Below are 16,058 nucleotides of genomic sequence, written 5' to 3' on the forward strand. Positions count from 1 at the left end.
AACAAATCTACTGTAGCTGCACACACACACACACACAGAGGCAGTAGCTGGGTCATGTAAGCGTCTGGTTGTATTAATAATCTTCTCTCTTCTATTAGTGAGCTGACATTCTGACATTATTAGCAGGTTTCCCTTTCCGGAAAATTCTCTGTCTCATGAGTTCACAATTTGTCACACACACGTACACACACACACACACACGGCGCTTCATCCTGTCAAGACACAAATCCACTCAAGCTGTACACACACACACACACCCACACACACCCACCCACACACACACACACACTGCAGCCTCTTGCTTTCTTTCACTCATCAATATTTCAGGTTTTCAGCTGACAGCTAATAGAATGGAGTGAGGAGGTGGTGTATGAGCGTGTGTGTGTGTGTGTGTGTGTGGGTTGGACCTCCCTTTACAGTGCAGAGCCCACATCCGTCTTTTAAATCAGTATATTGATCCGTTTAGAATGAGTTGCAGTATAATAAAGGCGTCACCAAAGAGCCAGTATGGTCTGAGGTCACGACCTTTCAGGGGGACAAAAGGTCACTGACACCTGAGAATCCAAACTCTCAGGTGTGAGTGTGTGTGGCTTCCTGACACAAAGCTTGTCAGCGTGTGTGACAGATGTGCTAATCCTCCAATAACACACACACAAAGGAAGGCGCCCATCCGTGAGACAGCGAGCACCTCAGAGGGAAACACACACTCCCGAGGTCACGGCCGGGGGGATACAAACACACACACACACAAAGTGACTCACTTTTCTCATCTTTATTATATTTAAACTAATCTCATTCACTTGTTTTACAGCACTTAGGACTCCAATTTCAACAAATCAATGCGGTCCTTTCATTCCTCCGACAGCAGAATCACACTCCAGAAAATAGATAATTTACTTTCTAAAATAAGAACAAGAATAATAATACACGTGGAACAATCAAATGTACAACAGTGACTCTTATATTCACAATTAAAAGTAGGAAAACAAAATCGATATATTGATCTAGTTTCATACGACTCTGACAAGACGAGCACACCATCACCGTGGTTGCGTTGACACACACAGCCCATGTGACTCTGAGACATTATGTAACAGATTCTCCCTACGGATAAAAGTATAACTGCTTCCATGTTGGATTGAGCTCAGTGTGTTTCTGTGCGCTGTGACGTCTGCCGCACACGCGGACGGACGGGCAAGGATTCCGTCGTTTGCTGAATAAACGTGAAGTTCTGCATAATCTGCCTTTGGGAAGGGAAGTTCCAGTTGTACAAATGGAGCTCAGATCAGGTTGAAATGTTTGATTTATTGCTTAGATGGGAGTGAACATGATCATGAACATACAGCGGGACATGAGTGTGTCGTTTCCTTCCTCTGGCTCACTCTGGTGAACACTATGATGTGTGTGTGTGTGTGTGTGTGTGTGTGTGTGTGTGTGTGTGTGTGTGTGTGTGTGTGTGTGTGTGTGTGGTCCAGGAGCGATGTGCGCTTAGTTATAGAAATATAAATTCCACTAAAATCATGGAAAGTCTGATTCTCCTCCTGTAGTTTCTCTGCTAAAGGAAACGATTGTTTAAAGGCAAAAAGAGGAAATATGAGTGTGTGTGTGTGTGTGTGTGTGTGTGCGTGTGTGTGTAAATGCAGCCAGTGTTTTGGCGTGTAGACGTCACCGATGCGTTCATGTCCGTCAGTGAATTGTCTGAAGGTTCTCTGTGGTCATTTACAGTAACTATGGATCTGTACGTCTAAACAGCAACAAGTGATCCATCTCTGCTCTGCCCCCCGTGTGTGTGTGTGTGTGTGTGTGTGTGTCTGTGAGAGAGAGACTCAGAGCATACGACATGTAAACTAAATGTAAACTCTGTGGCTTTTGAATGGCAACAATAATAGAATATGAGCTCAAGCTTCACCTTATATACAAATTTAAATGGGACAGAAAGAACACACAAACACACAAACACACACACACACACACACACCGCATGTATAAACCACATACAACTGTGTACAAATGTGCACAGGCAGAATGTTGGCACACACACACACACACACGCGGACACACACACACAAGGACACACGGACAGACACACACACACACACACACACACACACACACACAAGGACACAATCAGACAAAAGCAACGACACACAGACTCACACAAAGAGCAGTGTAGCAACGGGCATGCCAAGGGTTTGTCACCGTGACAACCACTGGCACACCTGCTGCAGTGTCATCAAAGGCATTGTGGGAAATGGCGAGGTGGGCTAAAGGAACACGAGTGTGTGTGTGCGCGTATGTGTGTGTGTGTGTGTGTGTGTGTGTGTATGGAGTAGTTGTATTAGTTTTAGTTGTGTTTGGTTAATGTGTGTGTATCCTTGTGTGTTTGTGAGGGCGTGGCAGCACACATGTGTGTATGTCAGCGTAAGGGGCATGCAGGCATGCTGTGTCTCTTATATGTGTGTGTGTGTAGCTGGCCGGTCCATCATTCACACCACTGTGCTACAGTACTTTGGGTGTAATAGAGAGTGTGTGTGTGCGTGTGCGTGTGCGTGTGTGTGTGTGTGTGTGTGTGTGTGTGTGTCTCATAGCGCTCTGGGTATGATGGTGAAGGGCAGGATGGGGCTGCTGGCCTCGAGCTCCAGGGCGGTGAGGAAACACTCAGTGGCAGCAGCAGCGTTGCCCTGAGCCTGCAACACCTCACCAAGACTGTTCCACACGTCGTGAGCCGTACTGAGGAAGAGGAGGAAGAGGAGGAGGCAAGATGAGTGCAGAAGGGAGAGGAAGGGAAGCAATGACAAGAGTTGAAAAGATACAAGAGGGGGGGGGGGGGGGGGGGGGCAGAGTGAGCAGCACATCCAAACAAACCATACATACATAACAACTTGCAAATGGGCTCTATAAACACACACACATGCAAATGTATCACACACACACACACCTGTTGACCTGCACTGCGTCCCTCAGGACCTTCTCTGACAGACTGAAGCGCTGCAGCTGGTGGAGAATCAAACCCTGCAAGAGAGAGAGAGAGAGAGAGAGGGAGGGGAAGTAAGTGAGGACTTTCTCTGTCTCCCTCAGGGGCAAGAGGAAGAGGAGGAGGATGAGGAAGAGGAGGAGCGTACCAGTCTCTGCATGGTCTTGACGTGCGTGGGGTTGATGGACAGCGCCTCCTCGTACCAGCGCTTGGCCTCGTCCATGTTTCCCCTCAGCTCGGCGATCTGGCCCCTGACGTACAGCACGTTGTGCGAGGTGGGGAACAGGTTGGCGGCTTCCTGCGTGCAGGCCGACGCCTCGGCTGGCTTGGACATGCCGATGTAAACCTCAGCTGAGAGGAGGAAGAGCAGAGCAGAGTTCATCACTGAAACAGGACCTGAAGCATTTCCTTTACTACTCTTCACCGCTCATATCAACTTCCTGTCTGCTGCAGAGAAAGGAATCGATCTGGAGCTCAGCTGCTCTGATGTTCAGTATCACACCGGATGTGTGTGTGTGTGTGTGTGTGTGTGTGTGTGTGTGTGTGTGTGAGTGTGTGAGTGTGTTGTAGACGTGTCTAACACTAAGATTACACTGTGAAGACAAAGACAACACAACATAAACAAAGACAAAGGAAATAAGGTTTACTTTCACATCATGTCGTCTCTAACCTGAGCACACACCAGAGACAGAGAGAGGAAATGAGCTTCAACCGTCTGGAGCTCTGCCCTCTGATTGGATCATTCAATTAGTTGAGATGCCAGGCAGGAAATGATCACTTTTGACCGCAGAAGCAGACTCTGTGTGTGTGTGTGTGTGTGTGTGTGTGTGTGTGTGTGTGTGTGTGTGTGTGTGTGTGTGTGTGTGTGTGTGTGTGTGTGTGTGTCTGTCGTTCGTGTGAAAGTGAGACGCCAGAGATTTCGTAAGATTTTCAGGAAATTCAGGTCTGCAGTCCTGTCGCTTGTGTTGTGATCCTTGATCCCTCAAAGCGCTTGTTGGGTGTTGTTGTCGTCACGGCAACACATCCGTAAACTCAAAACCTGCTCGGGGGCCGGCTCATCCAGTGTAAACAGGATTAGACCTGCCCGACCGGCAGTCGTCCTCTCAGGCCTGTGCGGGCGTACAGCCTGAGGCTCACCAACACGTCCCCCTACTGCAGCGCCTGTATGTGATGATCGCCTAAGCTCCGCCCACCCCAAAACTAAGCTAATCCACCGGAATAAGAAGGAGCACCTGTGACTCACGTCCTGTTTGTTTAATTCAAGGCCAGACTCAGGCCAGATGGACGAGCGCCTGAGTCACAGCAGGGACAAACACACAGAACCACTCCTTTGATCCAGGTTCAGTCGGTCTGTGCGGGTCCAGACCAGAAGCTTTGAGGTCCTCCTGCTGTCAGCATCACTTACACACACAGTTACACACAGACTACAGGTGTTCTCACTCAGTGTGTTTGCCGGTGACGCTCTGGATTTCTGCCTGTGTTGCATAAACACAGATGGAATAATGGACCTCCATCAATCACAGAACAAAGGCGTGAAACCACTTAAGCCGAGCAGTAAAAATAGAACTTTCACCCCGTCTGCATGTTTCATATTCAGCTGAGCTCATTCTGGGACTCAGAGTCACAGAGTTTATAACACAGGAGGTTTCCCCGGGAGACGCAGGAACAAATCTGGAACAGTGAAGGTGGTTCAGTCCGGGAAAACTGTGTGACTCTGTGTGTGTGTGTGTGTGTCTCTGTGTGCGTGTGTGTCTCTGTGTGTGTGTGTGTGTGTGAGACTCTGTGTGTGACTCTGTGTGTGTGTGTCTGTGTGTATGACTCTGTGTGTGTGTGTGTGTGTGACTGTGTGTGTGTCTGTGTGTGTGTGTGTGTGTGTGTGTGTGTGTGTGTGTGTGTGTGTGTGTGTGTGTGTGACTGTGACTGTGACTGTGTGTGTGTGTGTGTGTGTGTGTGTGTGTGTGTGTACCAGCATGCAGCCATATCTGAGCCAAGGTCATCCAGGGGTGCAGCGGTCCGTGTTTGGGGGCGCTGCTCTGCAGGGAGGACGCCACCTCAGACAGCGCCTGCTCCACCCGGCTGGCCGCTATGGACGTGGCGTGCACGGAACCTGGGAGCCAGACAAAGCACGCCGTTATTCACGCCGCCTCCACACCACAGAGGGGACGGGCCGCCGTGTGGCGCGGCGGGAGCAGGAAGACGCAGGTTCCTCTACTTCACTGCATAACTTCACACAGAGATCAAAGTTATGAGCGAGAGAAGTCTCTGCAGTCGACCGCTCCTCCATCGCTCACAGCGCCCCGTCTCCATGCAGCTGTTAGTCAGTCCACACGTTACACTAAGCAGGTTACAACTAATGAACGCCTGCCGCATCATGCACACACACTGCATCACTCTGCTGCTGATTAGTAGCAGAGCATAACGTCTCCCTGATGTCCTGCATGGAAACTAAACGCAAACCAACAGCAGACACACACACTGCAGACACACACACTGCAGATCTGTGGGGGCAAAGCACATATAGGTTTGTTCTTTACGCTCACATACACACATGTGTCCGTCTCCCTGCAGTGTTGTTTATTTATTATTTATTCTACATATTTACAGTGATATGAAAGTGTTGCCCCCCCCCCCTCCTCCTCTTCCTCATCTCTTCTGTCATGTCTTCATCTTGGCTGCATGTTACAGCTGAGACCTTCCAATCCACCTCGTGCCTCTGAGATGGTCTCTTTAAGTGAGGACCTGATTGAACAAGGCTGCTGCTAATCAGGCCTGAGTGTGTCTAATGCAGCTGCAACCAATTATCAATTAGTGTTCTGATGTCAGGGGGGAATTAAGAGGGAGGGGGGATTCATTTTCACATCACTGTTTACTCTCCTGTCAGACCTCCATCCCTACAAGTCTCCTCTATCGCTGCACTCACACACTTGTGTGTGTGTGTGTGTGTGTGTGTGTGTGTGTGTGTGTGTGTGTGTGTGTGTGTGTGTGTGTGTGTGTGTGTGTGTGTATTGATGAACAGAGCCTCCCTGTGTGTAAACGCAGAGTGGGATAGAGATGAAAAGAGGAGATTTGAATATTGACGCTGAGAGCGAGAGTGTGTGTGTGTGTGTGAGTGTTTGAGAGAGAGTGAGAGCTGCTGATAAGTAGGTTTAGGTAAATGACAAAGGGACAGTTCCTTTCACACACACTCGTATGGTTGTCATGACGTGTCCTGAGTGTGTTAGACGCAGCAGACTGACAGCAGCACATGAACACAGAAATGGAAGAATGACTTTAGTGATGGACGGATGAACAGACTTCCTATCTCCATGCCTCTGCTCTCCCTCTCTAACTCTGTGCCGTTTCCCTTCAATCCTTTTCCCCAAACCTCCTTCCTTCCTTTAGACTCTAACCCTAACCTTCTTCTTGTTAATGTCTCACACACGTCCACTGGAGGAACGAGTCCTCTCTTCATAAAGATGCCTGTGACTCCTGCCAAAGCAAACAAACAATCAGCCTATAAGCACCGACCCCATGTGGGACATTCTCCATTCCCGGCTGCCACAGGGTTCTAACCTCCTCTGACCAGCTGGCTGCAGACAGGAGCTCTGACATTGATTGACAGCAGGATAAATGTAAACATATATCTGAGCCTCAAACAGAAAGTGAGTGTGAAGTGAAAGAAGAATGGATGGCTGCATGATTACTTACTAACAGAAAACATGGAGGAAAAACCAAGAATGTTAGCGTCCGGAAGGCCGCCTTGAAAAACGGAGGGATGAGCAAAAAAAAAAAACAAAAACAGAAAAAAAACAGAAAGAGGATTATTAATGACTGAGAGAGAGAGAGAGAGAGAGAGAGAGAGAGAGAGAGAGAGAGAGAGAGAGAGAGAGAGAGAGAGAGAGAGAGAGAGATCCAAATCATTCTGAGAGGAGAACATTTATACCTGAGCTAAGGGAGAATGTAGGAGAGGAGAGTTTGATGCTTCAGGCTGAGCAGCAGCTTCAGCTTCAGCTCTCATGAGTCACATTCATGTTCAGCTCCAATGCCACTGCTTTTAGTGAGGGGGTTCCATTTCTTATCACGCATAAACAGTATGTGCTAATGTGAGTAACATGTATTATTATGCATCATTAACCAAACTGATGCTTTTGCTAATGACTGTTTTCACTCAGCAGCAAACGGCTCCTGACTGTGAATCCACTCACTTTGCTCTGTGACTGAAAAATGGACTGACAGCTAAGTAAGGATTATTTCAGACTGTTTTGCAGAAAAGTGTTCACATCCACAATACCTTTAAATCAAGAAATGCAAAGTAGGATTTAAAAAAAACATTCAACTATAAATAAAAAGCAAAGAGGGGAGAGGAGGACAGGAAGGCAGAGATGAGTCAGATGGGATGAATGGATAAAAGTTAAATAACCACGTTCTACTGTGAGTGTGTGTGTGTGTGTGTGTGTGTGGCGGTGCTGCTACTGCTGTTTATAAAACACTGCGGAGGTAAGCAGAGGTAACGGGGCCGAGGTTCCCTTGAGCAAGTCACAGACACTCCCAGGAGTTGCAGCATTCCCTCCTGGTATGATGCGCGCACACACACACACACACACACACACACACACACATCCATTTCACAAGTAAACATGCTCAGGGCCAGACGACCTCAGAGCTCCATGTGGGACACATGAGTGAGGTCGTCGTGGTCGTGAGGCTCAAACCTCCTGAAGCACGATCGATCGGCTCGGTGCTTCGTCTTTCAAAGAGCACAGCAGGTTGTTGGTCAGCTTCCTGGCTGAGTGAAGAGATTTGCTCCAGTGCTCTGTGCTCAAAACCAGTGTGTGTACAAAGCTCTCTGAGAACCATGCTGACGTCATCAGGGCAGGTTCCTCTGATGTTAAACGGCCACACACTGAAGCCCAGGACCAATAAGATACTGGAAGAATTAATGATATTTAGAGATGATGAAGAGGAGACGATGCACTAATCTGCACTTTAAGGACTCTGGACTCGAGTTCTTTTCTCTATTTGCATGACACCTGGCTTCATCTTCCTGTTGTTAAGCACAGAGCACCCGAGGAAACAGTAACATCAGCAGGAAGTTGACAGAAACACGGCGTGCTCTCTCTCCACACCATGCTACAGGCTGCTGGGTCGGGCGGCAAATTACTACAGGAGGAGAACTGGCGAAGGAGGGTGTGGTGGCAAAAGGATTGTGCCCTGGTCTTGGTGGGTGGAGGGGGAGGTAGAGGGGGAGGGGGAGGAAGGGGCAAGGACAGGGCTCTGGATGGGGGGACGGGAGGGGATTGGAGGATGAAGACGGGGGAGATAGGGGAGGCAGGGGAGGGCAGCGGGGAGGAGAAAGTAGACCAGGCGGACGAGGAGGTGGGGGAGATGGGTTCAGAACCAGAGTGAGAAGAGGAGGAGCCTGAGACTAAAACAGAAAATAAAAGAGATGAGTGAGAGGAAACACAGAACACAGACAGGAAAGAGAGACGGCATTGGTTCTCAATCTGTGTCAGCTTCACCTCGACAACACAAACAACAATATAAAGATACTTCATGAATCCAAATGAGCTCATAAGATTCGGATTCTGATACAAACTAGAACCAGACAGAGAACCAAATAACCTCCAAGGAGCCACAAATGTATAACCTGAGGAAATGATTCTCTACAGAAGAAGAGAAGAGAAGGCCGTCACGCTGTCAGGAAGAACGTTTGAGAGAAATATTCAGAGCAGCAATGACAGCAGCGGCTCCTGAGTGATCTGATTGAATAACTGTGTGTGTGTGTGTGGAGCTGAACGGCTTCACTGAAAGAACCTTCAGTGAAGAGCCGCAGGGTCCTAGTGCACCTGTGTCAGGGTCGCTGAAGTCAGGCAGAGTCATGGCGTTCAGCTGTCTCCTGTCTGCTATGGCTCGATCCAACAGACTGCTGCCGCGGCCTGAATCACTGCATGGACACACACACACACACACGTCAGGCTTCCATGCTTCCTGCCATATGCTTTGTATACGAGAGGACGAGAGGGACCGGGTGTGAGATCATACCTGGGGTTGGTGAGGTTATAGAAGCTCTTCCAGATCTGCAGCATGTGTTTACAGGAGAGCAGAGCTTCCTCTGGTCCTCTGCACAGAGACTCCAACTTCACCTTTGTGTACAGTAAACTAAGATACACAGAGACACACACACACACAGAGACACACTGAAGCTGAATCCAGGGAAACAGAAACAAGAACATTCGAGTGTGATTTAGATTATGGTGCCAATGTGTGTGTGTGTGTGTGTGTGTGTGTGTGTGTGTGTGTGTGTGTGTGTGTGTGTGTCTCACTTGAAGTTCTCTGGATACTCGGACAGGGCCATCTCTATGATATTGAGGGCATCATGGTAGTGTTTCTGTGCAGACAGCAGCAGTGCCAGCAGGTGCAGTGAGTGAACGTCGTCTCCTTGAAGCTGCAGCGCCTGTCGAACGTAACCCAGCGCCTCTGGGATCTACACACACACACACACACACACGATGCAAAGTGACCAACGTGGATCTGTGTGATGTTCCCTGCTCCTCCTACATATTCCATGATTTGGTGACTTTCCCTGCCAGTTAAGCACTCGTCCTGTTTGTCCATCAATCATTTACTGGGTTACCTGTCTGGACACAGCAAGCTGCAGGGCCAAGTAGAACGCTGCTAGATGGTCAGTAGGAGACAAACTCTGAGCTCTACAGAGAGAGAGGGGGGAGGGGGGGGAGACAGGCTGGATGAAACATTTACTATGATTACATGAAACTTTAAATACCCCTATAGAGAAACTAGGCCAGTGCAGAGCAAAGCACAGCTAGGAAGAACAGAAATGTGTAAAGACGGATCAAACTGCTTCTCTCATATTTGTCCGTCCCTAATTACACTAAAACCTATTAAGAAAAACGTATAAGTAACAACAAAGGTCATTGTAGTCGTGTGTAAAGGTGCGTCGGTGTGAGATTATCCATCTTATAATTAGATTACATGTAGAGTATCACACTTTATGTGTCGATCTGCATATGTATGTTCAGTACAAGCTGTTCCCTCACACCGTCCAAGAAGAGGTGCTATATGTACAAGTGTGTGTGTGTGTGTGTGTGTGTGTGTGTGTGTGTGTCTCAGCACAGCCGTCACCCTGAGAAGATAACTGTGGATGTATGCGGCACATAAACACAAACGAGTGCCAAGAGAGGCGCTAAGTCCTGCAGAGCTGCGGGCAAATACAGCAAAATGACAAAGGGAAACAATTAAATCTACTGGAAGAGAATTAACTTTAAATCTCTGTTCTGTTTGACAGAGAAAAAAACATTGTGTGAAGAGTGATGGTAAGAAAGCTGTGGGTGTGTGAGAGGGGAAACAGATGGCACAGTGCCAACCTCTGGAAGGCTCCCAAAGCTTTCCTCTGGTACTCCTCCTGTGTGCTCCGCAATGAGGCTGAGCAGAGAAAGAGAAAGAAGGGACAGAATAAGATACTAAAGGTGTTTCTGTACAGTAACGCTTCAGATGAGCTGCCGTCAACATTTCAGAGCTGGAGTCGTAGTCTTGTCGCGTCATTCTATAGAACTGCAACCCAGGCATTCTATCCCTAGACCCACAAATGAATCTCACCACAATGACATCATCCCTTACCGTCGGTGGCTTTGAGGCTGTACACCAGGCCGATGGCTAAGTGACCTTTGGCCCTGAACTCGGCGGCTTTCTCCCCCATCTCGATCACCATCTTGCCGAAGCACTCCCCTTCATCCAGCTGAGAGGTGTGAAGGAAGGGAGGGAGGGAGGGAGGGAGGGAGGCGGAGGAGAGAGACGACATCAGAGTTGTTATTGCGAGGCGTTATCAAAGAACGTGAGGTAATCTGGGGGACTTCTTGGGACTGGGTGAAGGCAGAGCAAAGGTACTACAGTTGTAAGCTGTGGTTGTGTGTGTGTGTGTTGGGGTCCTCACCCAGTGCAGGGGTCCGATACACAGTTTGACAGCCAGCAGGGGGATGGTGGGGTCATCGGGCTTCAGACGAATACACTCCTTAAGAACCTTCACAGCACGGGCAGATTTCCCAGCAGCCATCAGTGAGAGGGCGAGCTGATACCACAGGTGGAACTCCTCAAAGGCAAACTTCATGGCTCGCTCCAAACACTGGGGGAAACAACATGAAGCATCTGTGAGCTTCATGCTAGTTAGACTGAAACCCTCATTACATAACATGTTTACAATTTAGACACCTTTAAATGTGACCTGACGACCCCAGGCACAATGTGTGTGTGTGTGTGTGTGTGTGTGTGTGTGTGTGTGTGTGTGTGTGTGTGTGTGTCCCTCACCTCTGACAGCATTTCATACTGCCCCCTCCTGCCCAGAGCGATGGTCAGCAGGTCGTACACCACAGACGCAGACTGCAGGCTGATGATTCGGTCGTTGTTGTGTTCAGGGATCCTGCTTAGGACGGCGTCACGGTTCGCCTGAAATGCAAACACACACACAGACATGCGGGTGACGCTAGAATGTTTGTGTGTGTGTGTGTGCCGCTGGACAGGCAGATATGAAACATTTTCCAAGTGCGTGTGTCTTACCATGGACTCACTGATGAGGAGCAACAGCAGAGCTTCTTCTGTGTTCTCCTGAGGACAAAACAGACTGAGAGAGAGAGAGAGCGAGAGAGAGAGGGAGAGAGAGAGAGAAACACACAGATGGAGTGAGAGAGGGAAAGGAACACAAAGGGGGGCAAACTAAGTTGAGTGAGGAAAGTTTAAATCGGTACATTGGCACCATAGTTTCCTTTAGGAGCCATGTTGGCCGTGTTCCAACATGTTCCCAGTTTAGCATCGCTTACTTTTCTCCCGAGTACACTCGTGGGCGTCGGCTCAGGCTGTAGTTCTTGGTGTGTGTGTGTCCTTGCCGTGTGGGATCATCCAACGGTGACACAGTGGGCGGGTCCTCCAGAGGGGACCAGTAACTCTGTTCACACATTCCTCTGAGCAGAATCTCTGCCAGCTGCCGGGCTATGGTCTGTGAACACACACACGCACACGCACACGCACACGCACACGCACACGCACACGCACACGCACACACACACACACACACACACACACACACACACACACACACACACACACACACATTTGGCTGTGGTATCAACACGGCAATCTGTTTACTTAGGGCAATGTTTCATATAAAGAACATAGGTAAGAAATATGTAAATAGTTTAATATTGGTGAAGCTTGAGGTGAGGTCGTTCATTCAAGCAAGGATCAAATTATTATACAAGTTTTGATGCTGTAACTATTAAACTACTTGAGTACTTTTGCTCCTTTGCCTTACACAGCTGGACTCACTCACCATGCGGAGGTTCTGGGTGGTTCTGGTCTCCACAGCTCGGAGGATCTCACGGAAACGGCCAACACCTTGCGTCAGGTTACTATGGCGATTGCAAATAGAGGGGAAAAAAAACCTGAAGTGAAACACAGCGTCACAGACGGATGGCAAGTCCTGCAGTAAACAAACACACACAGTACACACACCTACGATCACACTCAGTGCAACTGAATGTGTTTAATAGGACAAAGTGCTGACTGTAAGATAGATACACAGATAATAATCCTGACCTTTACTTTACTCTTGATCCTATAGCTTTGTGGATATACTATGCATTAAGTTGTTTACTCATCACTGCCCTGGTATATCCCTCATATTTCACATTCTAATGGTTCATGCAGAGCTAATCAGCTACGCCTGGTCTCTAAGGAGCTACCTGACCTCAGCCGGTCTCTACAGCCACACAGATGAACCCAGTCAGCAGAGACACTTCTCTCAGGCATCACTACAGATCTAAACCAAGCATCTACAGGGGTTTTAAGGTTTCTCAGGTTTCCCTAGGGCAACTATAAACTAGCCTGGTCCACTCTGGTACCTACTGTATGTCCTTCCACAGGCAGAACCTTCAATGGCAGAGTTAGTTGCAAAAGTAAAAGTGACACTGTTAAATGGAATCAACAAACAAGCAATGCTGTTTTCTGTCTTAAGGGTCACAAACTCTTTCATCTTTTAACATCATTCTCCCCCTATAAACATAAACATCTGAGAGCAGTTGTGAAACGTTCTGTCGATCGCCGTAGATTTAGATCTCTTGCAGTTCTTCTGTGAGTGACATGTGTTCCCTTCCTCTGCTCTGATTTCCCTTTAATTGCTTTGCGTTCCCGTCTCTCCCTCTTCCCCCCTGAGGCCTCTCACCCGTTCTTGAAGTGGATGACATGAGCTCTTTGGAGGCCCGTCTCCAGAAAGTAGCCCAGTTCCTGCTCCTGAGCTGCCGGGCCGGGCTTTGGGCTGCGGTTCTGAATACCAGCTGACAAAGCCTGCAGAAAGATTACAAAAAGGTCAATAAATATAGTATATAGTAAATTGACACACACACACACACACACACACACACACACACACACACACACACACACACACACACACACACACACACACCTTCTCAGCCTCCTGCAGGTACAACAGCGCTATGTCTCCAGACTTCTCATAGCAGGTGATGATTTCCTGTTCCCGCTCTGTTAGGTTCCTATTGGACGACGATGGAGAGCCCGTGTTCTTATTGAAAGCTGGAGAGACAGGTGGCACCTTTTCAAGACACAGCCCTGGGGTTTGGAGAGAGGGAGAGGGAGAGAGAGGGAGAGAGAGAGAGAGAGAGAGAGAGAGAGAGAGAGAGAGAGAGAGAGAGAGAGAGAGAGAGAGACAGAGAGAGACAGAGAGAGAGCATGAGTAAATACCAAACAAACAGGGCCTCCTCTGTTCCGCTTTAAAGCTTCTCCAAATCGACTTAAGTACATCATAAATTTTAATCCACTGTCAATTAATACAGAAGTGTTGTGTAGATACACTAGTATGAATTCAGATCAATCTATTCTCCTTTAACGAGGAAGAACTGTTTTGCAGCCTGATATTTCTCTGATATTCATGATTAAGTCCTTTGCTTTGTGTTTCCTGCTCATTACAGATGATCCCAGGTAACATTGACACTATACTGCCCCCGTGCGTTGTAAAACGGTACTGCAGACATTTAAGACGACGCGATTGATGTCAGGTGAGGCGAGGTTAAGAGGACAATTAGTAATCTCATTAAAAATTGAAAAGCGTGATTAGTAACTCATCACATATTCAGAGAAACTAAACACCTCATGTTTGTATGTGTGTGTGGGTGGGTGGGTGCGTGGGTGTGTGTACCTTTAGTAGCATAAGCCTCTGCTATGATTGACAGCCTATAAACAGGAGCTCCCACCAGTTGCAGATCCTCCATGTTGACCCGGCTGTAGTGACCTGTCAGTGCATCCATCAAACAAAGGCATCAAAACACTTCATAAAGAAATATCAAATTATGAAAAATAACCATACAATACAATACAAATTACTAGTTGGCGGGATTTTAAATGTTCAATGATACAACATTATAGTGGCTAGCAGCATTATCAGCAACAATAAAAGGAGAATGAGGAGGAGGAAGATGAGGAAGAGGAGTGTGTGGGCAAACCTAAAGCATCTCTGTATTCTCCCTCCACGTAGCAGAGCAGAGCCATCATCAGACTGGCTTCCTGTAGGTAGTCAGCCTGTGGACAGAGACCGAGGCAGCATGTTGGTACTTTACATCTTGGAGAAAACACAGAAGTGAATGAATATGTACACAGATGATGAACACGGTGAGTTACCTTGAGGTTTCCTCTGTCCAGAGCAGCAGTGAGGTGTTTCCTGACCTCTACCAGCTTGGGTCGTGGGCCCCTGGGACTCGCCCCCTGTTTGATGGGGTTCTCCTTTAGATACGTCTGGAGCTTGCATTCGCCCAACAACAGCTCCCCTAGGTCATCTACACACACACACACACACACACACACACACACGTTAAAGTACAATAGTGGCTCTACACCTTTCCTACCTGTCAGCAGTAAATACAAAATATCCAGATTAAGATCAAACCAAGGTCATCCAAGATCAATGTGTGGATAAACTGAATTTCGGGGACTGGACATCCTAACAGAGAGAGAGAGAATGCAGCACACACACACACACACACAACTGCTGTGCTTACATACATACCAGTCAGGATTATGAACCGCCATTATGTATATATGTGTATGTGTGTATGTGTAGGTGTGTGTGTGTGTGTGTGTGTGTGTGTTTTCAGATGTTGAGCTGACCAGCTTACTAAATTCTTCTCATTGATCCCGGTGGTCAGTGACCTGCAGCTTTAACCTATGATGTTGTGTTGTCATTGAAGCTGTGATTTGAACAGTATAACATCAGGTCACACTGTAACACACATCTTATAGAGGCCTAATACAGTAAAAACTCCACCATTTTGATAAATCTTCTATCCACATGAGAGTATTTTGCAGTGGGACTTGGTCATCCTAGTGAAGGACTAACAGAGAGCTGAGCTGAAGGTCTTCTGTGACCTCAGTCTCTTGGTTTGATGATAAATGGTGAATAACACCTCATTTTCCATCTTATAAAAGTGTGTACGCTTAATAAAACACTAAAATAAGCCTTAAAGCAACTGGCAGAGTATGAATGGAGTTCGAGTAAAGGAGGGAGCGACCCGCTGAACTGTCACACAACAGGAACTAGCTTAACTGCTAGAAAGCGAGACTCCAGTGTGTCAACGTCTGTCGCGACATGTCGCAATATGAGTGTTTACAAAGCAAACAGCATTAAAGTGTAGAGAGACTGAACTCTACCACGCCACAAAAGAGTCTTGACCTCTGTTTGGGGCAAAGCAATGCACCGGAATTCAGCTTTCCGCGGTCAGGACGCACCGAGGATCCAGAGCAGGGCGAAGGCCCGTTTAGACTGAATGAACCGACGAACGGGGACAAAGCTGCTTCATGCTCACCGTTCGAGATGAGTTTGGCCGACAGCTGCCGCACTAGCTCCGGTATCTTGTCCCATTGTGCCTCGGAGCGACACCGCTCTATCTCGGTCTCCAGCCGTGAGCCAGACTTCCGCGCTGTCATCTTCTACTCGGGACGACTGACTGGACCAAAACACTCACAGCGGCTCGCTCTCTGCTACCAGTGCCAAGTCAACGTTGGTTAGAAATACAACTTCCGAGTT

At 48.0% G+C, this 16,058-nt stretch overlaps 1 protein-coding gene across 2 annotated transcripts; it reads right to left on the reverse strand.

Annotated features, from left to right (window-relative positions):
* Window positions 1–1,259: 1,259 nt before the first annotated feature.
* On the reverse strand, window positions 1,260–16,033 carry ttc7b (tetratricopeptide repeat domain 7B). 2 transcript variants are annotated; one of them, XM_076161000.1, is made up of 21 exons: window positions 15,838–16,033; window positions 14,657–14,811; window positions 14,482–14,557; window positions 14,178–14,270; window positions 13,428–13,591; window positions 13,185–13,306; window positions 12,294–12,372; window positions 11,785–11,960; window positions 11,525–11,588; window positions 11,276–11,413; window positions 10,905–11,093; window positions 10,592–10,709; window positions 10,339–10,396; window positions 9,588–9,660; window positions 9,277–9,437; window positions 8,996–9,112; window positions 8,800–8,897; window positions 4,941–5,081; window positions 3,123–3,325; window positions 2,939–3,012; window positions 1,260–2,730 (listed from the first exon to the last, which is right to left on the reverse strand). In XM_076161000.1, exons 1-21 carry the CDS (start codon window positions 15,956–15,958, stop codon window positions 2,583–2,585), a joined length of 2,568 nt encoding a protein of 855 aa, XP_076017115.1. In that variant the 5' UTR covers window positions 15,959–16,033; the 3' UTR covers window positions 1,260–2,582. The 2 variants fall into 2 exon arrangements, with proteins under 2 accessions (XP_076017115.1, XP_076017116.1); XM_076161001.1 differs by lacking the exons at window positions 1,260–2,730; window positions 2,939–3,012; window positions 3,123–3,325; window positions 4,941–5,081 and adding an exon at window positions 5,091–8,378.
* Window positions 16,034–16,058: the final 25 nt, after the last annotated feature.

The sequence above is a fragment of the Genypterus blacodes genome, unplaced genomic scaffold, assembly GCF_046128005.1.
Source record: "Genypterus blacodes isolate CSIRO-AG114 ecotype Tasmania unplaced genomic scaffold, CSIRO-AGI_Gbla_v1 ptg000109l_1, whole genome shotgun sequence".
NCBI classification, from domain to species: Eukaryota; Metazoa; Chordata; class Actinopteri; order Ophidiiformes; family Ophidiidae; genus Genypterus; species Genypterus blacodes.

Bases quoted from the DNA above. Each gene is read 5' to 3' on its own strand.
- ttc7b (XM_076161000.1), bottom strand. From the start codon at position 15,958: ATGACAGCGCGGAAGTCTGGCTCACGGCTGGAGACCGAGATAGAGCGG. The intron at 9,438-9,587 runs GTAACCCAGTAA...GTGTGTGTGTAG, and splicing joins AGCTTGCTGTGTCCAGACAG to ATCCCAGAGGCGCTGGGTTA. The intron at 8,898-8,995 runs GTATGATCTCAC...GTGTCCATGCAG, and splicing joins TATAACCTCACCAACCCCAG to TGATTCAGGCCGCGGCAGCA.